At 35.6% G+C, this 12,744-nt stretch overlaps 1 protein-coding gene across 1 annotated transcript; it reads left to right on the top strand.

The window, feature by feature from the left end:
• Positions 1–750: 750 nt before the first annotated feature.
• Positions 751–9,149, top strand: DDX20 (DEAD-box helicase 20). The gene is made up of 11 exons (XM_026713008.2): positions 751–1,093; positions 2,371–2,465; positions 3,003–3,171; positions 3,829–3,943; positions 4,820–4,962; positions 5,184–5,322; positions 6,018–6,076; positions 6,557–6,639; positions 6,877–6,982; positions 7,069–7,170; positions 7,912–9,149. Exons 1-11 carry the CDS (start codon positions 874–876, stop codon positions 8,997–8,999), a joined length of 2,319 nt encoding a protein of 772 aa, XP_026568793.2. The 5' UTR covers positions 751–873; the 3' UTR covers positions 9,000–9,149.
• Positions 9,150–12,744: the final 3,595 nt, after the last annotated feature.

Genomic DNA, 12,744 nt, shown 5'->3' with positions numbered 1-12,744 from the left:
ATATGTGTGTATGTGTGTATTTATAAATAATTGTTGTGATTTATATACACCAGGTATGCATACATATACATTTGTAGCTTTACTAAAGTTAGTTCCAGCAACAGGGAATTTAAGTATTGTTTATTTAAAAAACAAAACAAAACTCTTCTCAGTAATAAAGTTAATGACAATGTCTATTTTCCGGTGAGCTTCTCGCACTTCGAATCAGTGATGCGGATTATTAAATTATCTGCAGCCATTACTTTTGCCTGAATGAATTCCCTACTCAAGTCCATTTTTGAAACGAGATAGTAGAGATAAGGAAAATGTGGAGCCTTTGGTCAATTACAGGTGACCTCGAAAAGCCAAGCAGTTCGTGCTCGATGATAGACCAGGAAATCCCAGTGGGGCAAATTAAACAGAGAACGGGGCGGGGGGGGGGAGCCCACATTTTGTATATTGTATCTTATATCTGGTTGCACAGTAAACACCGGCGTATCTATGGTGTCTCTGGGAATCGAGACCAGCTGGAAGGAAACTTAATCTTTGTGTCAGAATGGGTTTATTAGTAATTGCGGTGGAACATCAATTTCGCGCATCGTATCTTCTAATTCGATACCCATCCTCGTTCATCTCACAGTCCTGCCTTCGTTAAGCCTTCCTCGCTGAGCCCTCATTCGATGCTCCACTTCCAAAGGCGCTTAATGGTTTCACCCTCCTTGAGTGGTCCATCATCATTTCCATTACCACCCCCACCCCCAGCGTTTCGCTCATTTTCTTTGAGCGTAACAGTGATCGCTTCCGTCTCTCCTGTTCGGTCGGCGCGCGCGTCTTATAGCAACCTAGCGACGACTGGCGTCTTTTATTTCCAACGCCGGCTTGAATTCTCGCGAGATGTTGGACGGCTCACAGTCCAAGATGGATGCGCCGGACCCTTTGCCTACGATGGGGGAGTCGTGGCTGCGTACCCGGGATGTACTTCTCCAGGAAGGGCCCGAAGATTTCAGGTCGCTGCTTCTTTCAGCCCCGGTTCTGGAAGGGCTGAAAGCGGCCGGCTTCCTAAGGCCTTCTCCGGTGCAGCTCAAAGCTATTCCGCTAGGCCGTTGCGGTTTAGGTGAGGCGGGGTTGGGGGAGCTGCAGAAATAGGGGTGTAGCAAGGGGAGGCCTCGGGCTACAGTGGTGCTGCGGTGTAAATCTGCCCGGGGTGGGTCCGTATTCCATCGTCCGTTGGCGTGATGGAAAATATTTAGGAAATGTGAAAAGTTTTGGAAGAAATCCACGCGTCTTTTTGCAGGCTGTATCAAGAAAGCCTCTCACTTTGAACCAAAGGTGCTTTTTTGAAGAGGCAGCTGGACTTTCTTGTTTTTCCTTGAAGACATTTCGCTTCTCATCCAAGAAGCTTCTTCAGCTCTGACTGAATGGTGGGGAATGAAAGGATTTATAGATTTATATAAATTATATATTATTCTAATGTAATTACAATTGATATCAATAAATATATAAATTATACAATAAATATACATTTATAAATCCTTCCATTCCCCACCATCCAGTCAGAGCTGAAGAAGCTTCTTGGATGAGAAGTGAAACATCTTCAAGGAAAAACAAAGTCCACTTGAAAAAAGCACCTTTGGGACAACCATGACCTGGATGACTGAGAATCTCCATAGACTTTTACTTATCACTTTAAGAATAACTGGTTGGAATTAAATGCAGTCTAATACGTTGGTGGAGGAGGTGCTGTTACTGTTTTCTTGTGCGCCCAAATGAATTCAAGAGAAAGTAACATCTCTGGTGGCCTCCAGAAATTCCAGTGCAGTTGGTGATACAGGTAGGCCTTGGCTTACAACCACTTTGAGCAGAGTTTCCATTGTTATGCGAGATAGTTGTGAAGTGAGTTTTACCCCATTTTATGACATTTCTTGCTACAGTTAAGTGAATCACTGCAGTTATTAAGTTAGTAATATGGTTAAGTGCATCTGGCTTCCACATTGATTTTATTTGTCAAAAGGTTGCAAAATGTGATCACGTGACTCCTGGACACTGCAACCACTGTAAATACATGCCAATTGCCTACTGTCTGAATTTTGATCACATGACTGTGGGATGCTGCAACAGTGTGAAAAACTCATAAAACACTTTTTCAGTGCTGTTTTAGTTGGTTACTAAACAAATGGTTGTAAGTTGAGGACTACTTGAATGTGACAAAAAGATTAGTAGGATTTCTTATTAAAGAAAACTGATACAGTTTAATCTTTCAATGAATCTTAGTTGTAGTCCCAGCCTCAAAAACTGATGAAGGAGCACTGTCCTAATTTATATACAGTAACCTTTGTGTTCAGACTTTCAAAAGTTAATGCTTTCTGACATGTACTTTTCTTTGGCTTTTAGACCTTATTGTGCAAGCAAAATCAGGCACAGGTAAAACCTGTGTGTTTTCTACTATCGCACTTGACTCCCTTATCTTGGAAAACTCAGTGACTCAGGTAAGAGCAGTAGTGTTTAAATTCAAACAGTGTTTCATCTCAAAAGCAAACACAGCAATCAGCTGTAGTGATATTGCTATTGTACATGCTGCTGTTTAGAAGTATATTTGTAATATCGGTATTTGTGTGTAAAATTCCTGTCTGCTTCTAGTTGACTGTATAAGTGCAGTTAATTGAATCAGTCACTGATTATGTGATCTCTTATAATTTGAGAATTATTATTCTAGATTGTTTGTGTTTGGGGTGAGTTCTTGGATTATCTCAAAAACCTAGATGGACCAAAATTTTAGAATGGCTAGATTGAGAAGTAGAAGAAATGTTAAAAAGAAGACAAGTTGTTGTCTCTGTTGCCAAGAAAGCAGTGTGGATAAATCTATGGAATCAGCAGAGGGTTGAACTTGATATGATGTGGAGGATACTTTGCTTTTAGTTTTATTTTTTCCAAGTATTTAATTATATTTATTGGCTGGTCTGAGTAGATAATTTCAATTTCAGTTGGTTTTTCACTGTTAATTATAGAATTAATATTTGTTTCAGATTCTAGTCTTGGCACCTACCCGAGAGATTGCTGTGCAGATACATGCAGTAATTACAACTATTGGGATCAAAATGGAAGGTTTGGAATGTCATGTCTTCATTGGAGGAACTCCTGTAAATCAAGATAAAATGAGACTTAAAAAGTGTCATATAGCTGTAGGCTCTCCCGGTAAGGAAACATTCCATCTGAGATGTTTTAATCCCATTATTTCATGTGCTGGATAACTAGCAGATGCTATCTCTATGAAATAACAAAAACTTTTAATATTCACATATTATAGAAAACAATACTTAGATTAAAAAATAATTAGGGCAACCTAATATGTTTTCTTGGACTAGTACACACAAGTTCAACTCCATTCTTTAACAGTGGAAAGTTGTTATGCTACTTAGTTGCTATCACTTGTCGTATGACCCAAGATTATTATTTTGGGGAAAACTTGGAGAAGGAATGTAATATACTTTATGTTGTGTTGAATATCTGGTGAAAAGTTGATGTATAAGCCTAGTGAAGGAATGAATAAAAATATTGTAGACATTATTCTGGAGACAGTACAGCTAGCTCTTGTTTAGCAACTTACTTGTTTAGTGACATTCACCACTATAGTTGTGATGAAAATGTAACTTTGTGATTAATCCTTGCATTTACAACCTTCACATGTGTATAAAGAAAAGCTCTGAAATAAGATCGAACACTTCAATTAATGATCAAGTTGCTAGTTTAAATTGTGGTTGTTAAACAAGGACTTTCTACCTATGTATTTCATTGATTTGTATAGATTTACATGGTAGTGCCTCTTCCTTTTTGCTTCTGTTTTTCCTCAAGGTCGCATTAAACAACTTATAGATCTGGACTATTTGAATACATCCAGCATTCGTCTTTTCATCCTTGATGAAGCAGACAAGCTTCTGGAAGAAGGCAGCTTCCAGGAACAAGTAAAGTAAGTATAGTTACCTATGATTACTTTTTTTAATGTGTAAGGTTTGCATAAATATAATGGTCTGAGAAATTCATGAATAGGCTTTGAACAAATGTGGGAATACAATCCTGGAAATGCAGAAGTTCTGTGGCCTAGGGATTTCTTCATTGATTTTTCAGTATTTGTAAACTGAAAAAAATAATTTTAATAACGCCTAAAAATATTTTTGTGTAGTTAACAAAGAAACATAAAGAACTTTCAGATGCGAAAAGGATTAGAGCCATGTATCTTTTTTCCACAATGTGGGAGCCATTATCAAATAAACTTGCCTTTTAGTTCACAGTCCTCTTTATCTCACATTGAGGTATTTTCTTAGTTCTTAGACATAATAGCACCCTGTCAATAAGGTAGCCAAAGATATAAAAAATGTTATATATGCTTGGGGTTATTGTCTTTTGGGGGAGCTGGTGCCAAAGTTTAAGAATATGAATGACCACCTTTATCAATACTATCTCTAAGCACGTTATTTGGGGAGTCTTTGTTTTGCTTACCAGGATTGGTAAAATCTAGGTGCATTAGAGTCATTCCTCAATTTTTAAAAATTTTTTTAGTACCCGCTGGTCTACGTTAGTATTTTGTTCTGAAGATCTTTACTTGAATCAGCAATCATAATAGCGTTTGATGTGAAACTTTTATGTTTACTATTATCTTAATTTTTGTTTGTTGTACTGGCTATTCATATAATCATCCATATGAATGATCCATATTGTATAATCCATACAGTATGGCTTATTGGTATTTGAAGTAATTGAATTAATGTGTGTATGTATGCAGACCCGTCCCCATTAATTGGTCCAAAATATCTCTTATGAATGGTGTTTTTTTTTTACATCTTAGTTGGATTTATTCTTCTCTACCAGCCAATAAGCAGATGTTGGCAGTTTCAGCCACCTATCCTGAATCCTTAGCTAATACTTTGGCTAAATACATGAGAGAACCCACATTTGTGAAGCTGAATTCTACTGATCCAAGTCTCCTCGGTAAATGAGGCTTTTTTTTTCAGTTTTGCACAAATATTCAGTATTTATGGAATTTATGATTAAATGTGCATTATATAGGTTAGATATTCTTGTAGCTGTTTTATGTAGTAATACTACAACCACATATTGTGATGCAAATATATTAATTGTTAAATTTGAATCCTTCTCAAGACATTTTTTAATTTTCCCTATGATACGTAAGCCTATTCTGTTTTGGTTAGGATTGAAGCAGTACTACAAAGTAGTGAATTCTTACCCATTACCTCATAAGACCTTTGAGGAGAAAGCTGAGCATTTACAGGAGCTCTTCAGGAAAATACCATTCAACCAGGCCTTGGTTTTCTCAAATCTACATAGCCGGTATTCTGAATTTTGTTTTGTTTTTAAATCTGGAAAAGTTCAAACAAAAATTTTTTGGGGGGGAGTGGGGGTTGGTAGTCACATGCATTAAGTGAATGTCAAATGCATATAATGTTGAGGTAAGAGAAAAGGATTAGAGAATTGCTTAAAAAATGTCCGGGATAAATGTTTTGACCCTCAACTCTGCATAGTATCTCTCCTATTCAGTAAAGCAACCCACATTTTTTCAGACCTGTTTCAATAAGTAGCATAGAGATTGTGTGGTGAAGGCATGCCTTCCAATCATTTTCAAAGCATCTACAGCCAGTATATAGTTAAGACTGCTGAGCCCATTAATTTATAGAACTGAGATGTTTGATCACTAAAATCTAACCACAAGATTTTGCAGAAGAATTGATATTCTTTTCTAAAAAACTCTTAATTTTTTTAAAAAATCCACCTCCTTTTAATGAATTTTAAAAATCAAGAATTTATTATTAATAGAGCAGATTAAGCTACGAGAGGAAAAATGTTCACAGTGTTATATCTTCATAAAAAGCAATACGGTTTTATGGAAGTAGCTATTTTGTTTCTGCTATTTTATGGAAGAAGCCATTTGTTTAACTGGCAAATAAAACTGTTACGACAGAAGAATCAACGCATACATGTATATATAGAAGTATCTTTCTGATGTTTTTTATTTTTCTGTCTTAAAGAGCTCAACACTTGGCTGATATATTGTCATCCAAAGGTTTTCCTGCTGAGTGTATTTCAGGTAAGCTTGTAGATGTGTTATTTTGTTGAGTATTGTGTTTTCTAGTTGTAATCCCATTTGCCTTCTTGTGCTCCTCCCACTATTCCTGGAATGTCTGTTCCTGAGATGGCTGCAGATTTGAGCATATGCAAAGTGTTGAACCCAGTGACTGGAAATCCCATTGTGAAATAGAAATCTACTGGTTAAGGAATCATTACTAGAACTGGGAGTCCGTGAGCCTGAGTCCCATCTAACAAATTTGTATATTCTTACTAGGTTCATTTCTAAGGCATACTTTAACTGTTATAAATTAAATTCTGCTCTCAGCATTCTTGCCAAAAAGTTCTTGCTGACAGTTAAGTATAAATTTATTTAAATTTGCTGATGACTAACATGTTACTGCTTTCTTCAAGTTTGAGGTTAGCCAGTTTTCTTAAGAATTCAGTTCATGTATTTCCTTCACTTTGCTTTTTCCCTATTTATTTATCTTTGTTTTTCTAGGCAGTATGAATCAGAATCAGCGACTTGATGCTATGGCTAAGCTGAAGCAGTTTCATTGCAGAGTGTTAATTTCAACAGATTTGGTTAGTTCTAATTAGTTTTATATATATAATAAAATTACTTAATACAAGACTAACAACTGAATTAAGGAAACTCTTTTTGAACTTGAGCACTTGCATTTAACCCAAGCCATTAAGAATCTGCAGTGTTTTTCCTTTATGACATTGTAACATGGAAAAAGAAGTCTAAGAAGATAAGTTCTCTAATTTGCTTGGCTTAACTTCTATTCAACAAACACGTTGCTGTTTCTTTTCTTTCAGACTTCCCGTGGAATTGATGCTGAGAAGGTGAATCTGGTTGTTAACTTAGATGTGCCTTTGGATTGGGAAACATATCTGCATCGGATTGGTAGAGCTGGACGCTTTGGTAAATACTCTTTACCATTCTATTTTGTAGAAGCAAAATGGACCAACGGTTTTGTCCAACTGATCTTAATCTCTGCTTTACTGTAGGAACTTTAGGATTAGCTGTGACATACTGTTGTCGTGGAGAGGAAGAAAATATGATGATGAAAATTGCACAAAAATGTAATCTTCAGCTTCTTTCCTTACCAGGTAAGAATGACTCTTGTAGATGATCATAATTTTTTGAATTTAAGTGCCTTTGAAAATGGTGTCCCAGAGAGGATCACATTTAGACAGTAATTGTGTACTATTGTACTATTAATTATGTATTCATAGTCTTACTCAGAATCCTAATATTTAATTAAAGGTTTTTTTTTGAAAGGAGGAATTACCGGAGTTATACATTTCACATGAACTTCAGTGCATATTGCAAATAATTAAATGTGAATATCATTCCTTATCATGAACACTGAACATTTTGCCTTGGTTCACTTTACCTACTAAAAGTATGTTTGAAAATGGTTTAAAACAAGGTAGAGAGAAATTTTAAGTTACGTTTAGCAGCTGGCTACACTTACTGAAAGATGGAGAATATTTTCCTATGGGTGTCAGAAGAAAAGATACCCAAATTCATTAGCCTGCACTTTTGAGATTTCATTGTATTTGTTCTAAAGCACCGTGTACAATCATTTAATTTCAAGTAATGCTTTTGTTTATCTTTCCTCCTTTTAAAATGAATACTTGTAACAATTAAAAATATGTCTGCTATGTCTTGTATTTAAAACATTCTTCATTTTAAGTTTTGTGTTTCCAGATCCTGATTTTTTATAGTGGAGTCTGAAAAATAAAAACATAGATTTTAAATAATTTAAACATTGAAGTTATGGTATGTTATCAGTTGATTCAGTCACCTGATTCAGTCGCTGATTTTGTTTTTTTTTTTCCTTGAAGAAATTTTGCCACCAGAGCTATTGGAACATTTTGAAGGAGGGCATGTAGAAGTCACTGCTGTGCCATATCCCAATGCATCTCCTCATACATGTCTGTTGCCAGCTAAAAGGCCAGAAGAGACAAGCCAACCCCCAACAATAAGTGCTAGTACAGAGACTATTGTTTCTGACAATTCTCCAGTAGCCAAGCCAAAACAAGTTTTCAAACAAAAGAAGCTTCTTAAAAATAGAACAGAGCATGCTAAAAAAATAATGAATAGAAATAAACATGACAATATCTCATTGGAAAAATACCAATTGGAATCTGATTGTGAAACTGCTGTGCATAATAACGAACAGGTAGACAAAGAAAGTTTAAAGAACATGCTTCCTAAAATCCCATGCCTGTCTTCTTTTAAGAATCAGGATTCTGTCTGCATATGGAGCATGGTTGATTTTATTGAGGATTATGAATATTTCATTAAGGAAGGATTGGAGAGAGATGTAGAGATTATACGAACTTACGTAAATCCCAGAAACCAAGATAAACAGTTAGATTCTTTAGATTCAGTAGGAACGGAATCCAGTAAGTATGTGGAAGCAACAGTTGGGATATTGGCTGGGGAATCTCATGACGATAGTAGTTCTTGCAGTTCTGAATCATCCATATGTAGCCAAGAGAATCAATCCTGCATCAAGACCTCTTCAGATATGCAGCAAAGAGAGAATAATATACTGTCAACAGACCAGATACATCCTAAGCAGTTCAGTCCTACCCTTAAACAAAAGCAAGAGACTAGTTTGGTCCAAAAGAAGATGAAAGGAAATGTGAAACAGAGTAAACAGATCAAGCATGACCAATACCACTCCATTCACTCCATCAAGACTGAACTTACAGAAGAGGCATCCCAAAGCAAAAATGCTCCTTTTCCTCACAATGAGAATTTAAGTCCTGATGAATACTGGAGAGGATATTACCGGGCATGGCGGAAGCATTATATTGAAGCTTCTCGTTTATACTACCAAAAATACCAGAGACCATTAAACATGCTGACTGCATATCATGCCAATGCAATCTACCTGGAAGAGCTGTTGAAGAAAGATAGGTAATATTAAAAGTAGTATATGACTCGTCATACCTAAATGATAATTTATGTTTAGCTATCTTAAGTGTACTCTTAGTAATTTTCATTTGGTATGTCTTATTTTGTATACATTTCAGTCAAACCATTTTGCTAATAAACTGGAGAAGAAATAATGTCATTTTGTTAGTAGCTATTGCCATGTTGTCTTTATGTATTTGAATCGATCTGTGGAATGGTATGTGGAGAAGACCTTGGAAGACTGAGCAAAAAGGTGCTACCCAAGGGAAAACTCAGATAAAAGCAGCATAGTGTGCAACTAGGTAGTGAGGGAGGGAGGGCAAGAGACTCAGAAGAGAGCCTTCCTATTTTCTCAAGCTATAAAGGAAAAGGGGGCAGGGGAAAATTGTACTTTCAGACTTGAAAGATTGGCATTAGCCTGATGGGGCAGAGAAAAATCACAACCAGATGAGGTAATAGCAAGCACTTAGACTTATATACTACTTCATAGTGCTTTATAGCCCTCTCAAAGCGTTTTACAGAGTCAGCATATTGCCCCAACAATTTGGGTCCTCATTTTACCCACCTTGGAAGGATGGAAGGCTGAGTCACCTTTGAACCTAGTGGGATTCGATCTGCCAAATTGCAGTAGGAGTAGCTTGCAGAACTGCACTCTAACTACTGCACCACTGAGGCTCCTTAATAGTACTTTATTGTAAAGCTACACTGTCAGAATTTTACAAAGTCTGAAAATACAATTCTCGTAAGATTTAAGGAAGGACACCTCTACGTTAAGTTCAAGTTACTAATAAATAACAGCCACTGATTTGGCATGTAATGTAGAACAGCATTTATATAGTTAGGAATTTGGCAAAGAGCAAAATATAATTGTGTCCTATGGGTAATTATGTAAATGCTTAGAAAGCAAAGGGAATATAAACTTCTAAAGCACAAGAAGGCATGATATCATACAACTCTTTGACACTCCTCACTGCTATAGACTTTTTAAAAAACTATTACAATCTTGAAAACAATAAAATCTAACTAGAACTAATATTTAGAATAAACCAAAAAAACAACAGTTAATGCAGAAATCAGATAAAGGATAATTAATTGAGTTCCCATTTTCTTTTCAACAGTTATCAGTATAAACAGTTAACTTCTTAATGGTTACCACATTGTTTACATTTTTCTATAATTATTTTCCTCGGAAGCATCAAAACTATATATCATACATTCATTTTTATTCTGTTTCTAAAGGTACAACATTGTTATGGAAGCTGGTAAATGGGTAAAGATAACATCTTAGAAGCTAGAGTGTCCAGAGAGGAATTGGAGAACCATTGTAGTAGATTGTTTGCTCCTCATCCCACTCCAGTTAATTTTTCCAATTAATTCAAAACTTGTGTGATACTATGCTCTAACCCTTTATCTCTTTAAAAGAAATTGAGCCCCTGGAGAACATTATGTTGCTGGTGATTTATTAAAAGCTAATGTCATCCAGTGGAAGCCTCTTTTGGCTAAAATCTTTAATAACATTAATTTCTATGGCTAACTTTACCGGGGTTGGAATACAAGTACAGTAATCCCAATGTACAAAAAAGGTGATTGTAACCACCCAGCAAACAATAATTGATTAGTCCAATTTCACATTTTAGCTAAAATTTATGCAAAGCATCTGTCTAATAAATAGAGAACTGGGTCATCAATAACAGCTTGCAGAGGAACAGGCAAGGCTTGGAGCAGGAATTCCAACAATTGATCATGGTTTGGGATTGGCTTATGTGATAAGTGTATAAAACAGTCCCACAGGAAAATACTGCCTTTGTGGATTTTCATGAACCTTTTGATTATATTGATAGAAACAAGCTATTGATTAAGCTAGATCAGTAGAATTTGAATAAAATATTATTAATTTTGATCATGCTTTTATATAGAAATATTCAAATTCATGTTAGGTTCACCCTGGTAGGGTGCCTGACAGATATCAAGACTTTGAAAGGGACAAAATGAGGGTGTGTGTGTGTGTGCACCTTTGCTTTTTAGTGTATTTATTAATCTTGTACTTACAGTTACAGTTCAAGTTTGAAATGCTTATTCTTGGCATAGCCTGCCTCTTAAAACAGACCATTTTTGTAGTTTTTTTCCCAAACTTTTATATACAATCACTGTAGTTTTCCAAAAAGTGTGAAAGATGGTTTGTCTTCTCAAAAGACATGTTCATATCCTGCAAAAATTTTCATTATTTGAAAAATATTTCGATTGGTCATAAAGTTCTATAGACCAGAGTACCATTTTTTCTCCTTAGTTTCACCAATTTGCTATTATGAAATGTTTATAAGAAAATATCAGGGGCAACAGAACAAAGCCTAGTTGGCTAGGGTAAATATGAAGATTTAGTCTAGATTTTACAATATTCTTAAATCATTTAAAGTATTTTAGAAAGCTTTTTTTCATGCTCAAGCATGATGTAGAATAGACTTCGATAAAACATGTAAACTTCCTCTCATTACAATGTTCAGTAGGTGGTGCTATTGACACTGCTTATATGTAGTCCTCTTCATTTTGTTGCTGGAAAACACATGAAATATCAATTTCTATATTTAAAAAATACCCGTTAATATATTTATTTTATCTTATCTACCAATAGAACACTTGCATGGATATCTTCAATTTACTCATTGATTTAACCTGAGATAATGTGTGATTCAAGTTCATTCAGTGAACTTTCAGCGGATCTTGTCACTGCTACATGGGCCCTAGTTTTCAAAATCCTATTAATGATGAAACATTTTTTCTGATGTGTGTTGTCTTACACATAAGTGTGTTTTGTAGTGTGTGATGTCCTACACAAAAGCAAACACTTTAATCAGAAGTGAAATTACTGACCTTGTCTGGTGAGGGATGCAAAAACCTGGAAAAACATTTACCCATCATAAATATTAGAATGAAATAGTAGGCTTCATTATTGTGAACCCACAATGCTCAGTAAGTATGGTACTCCATGCACGTGGATAATCATGAAAGAAGTTATTTGTTTGAATGACATGATTACTTCTGTACACATAAAACAACACACAGCAGAAAATCGGGCCTGTGCACACTGGAAAACCATGCAAAAATAGGAGTTCTAACATAACTAATTGTATTGTGTAAAAGAAAAAGAAAAAAAGCAAAGGAATGAGAAGAATATAGCTATGTTTCAGATTCTACACAGGTTGATAAGCTATAAGGAGACAAGATTGTCTGGGTAATAGAATTTATTTTTTGCACCCAACTGGCTTTGGGTGACATAAGGTGGCATTAGAACTCAGTCTCCTGGTTTCTAGCCTGTTGTTTTAACCACAACACCAAACTGGCTCTTATACTAGAACTTATACATCTACTCAATTCAGTTCAATTATGACTTGCTAAATAGGATATAAAACAACTGAAACAAAGTAGGGAAATTAGTTTCGGAGATAATTGGTAATTATCTGACCACTGCTTAAAGTTTGTTCAAAATCCTCTTAAAATGTAAAGAGTAAAATGAAGCACAGGTAAAGCTCTAGTGCTTCATTAGAAATCAATGCAATCCTTGAAGCTTGCAACAAGTATGACCTGTTGAATTTCTATAATCTTTAGACTTGACTGCCATACAGGACCAAATACATCTTGTTTTCATCTAGCATTACGGTATTTTCAAGAGCTGCTGTGCTGTTCAACTGGAGTGCCATTTCAACAGATCTTTAACCTAGAAGCATACATTTTACCCTATTAACCTATGGTTACTT

The sequence above is a fragment of the Pseudonaja textilis genome, chromosome 3 (assembly GCF_049901715.1).
Source record: "Pseudonaja textilis isolate UNSWEBS1 chromosome 3, rPseTex1.2, whole genome shotgun sequence".
Lineage (NCBI taxonomy): Eukaryota > Metazoa > Chordata > Lepidosauria > Squamata > Elapidae > Pseudonaja > Pseudonaja textilis.
The sequence above is the reverse complement of the archived record's forward strand: the minus strand, read 5'-3'. Positions and strand labels throughout refer to the sequence as shown.

Bases quoted from the DNA above. Each gene is read 5' to 3' on its own strand.
- DDX20 (XM_026713008.2), top strand. From the start codon at position 874: ATGTTGGACGGCTCACAGTCCAAGATGGATGCGCCGGACCCTTTGCCT. The intron at 4,963-5,183 runs GTAAATGAGGCT...TGTTTTGGTTAG, and splicing joins TACTGATCCAAGTCTCCTCG to GATTGAAGCAGTACTACAAA. The intron at 6,077-6,556 runs GTAAGCTTGTAG...TTGTTTTTCTAG, and splicing joins TCCTGCTGAGTGTATTTCAG to GCAGTATGAATCAGAATCAG.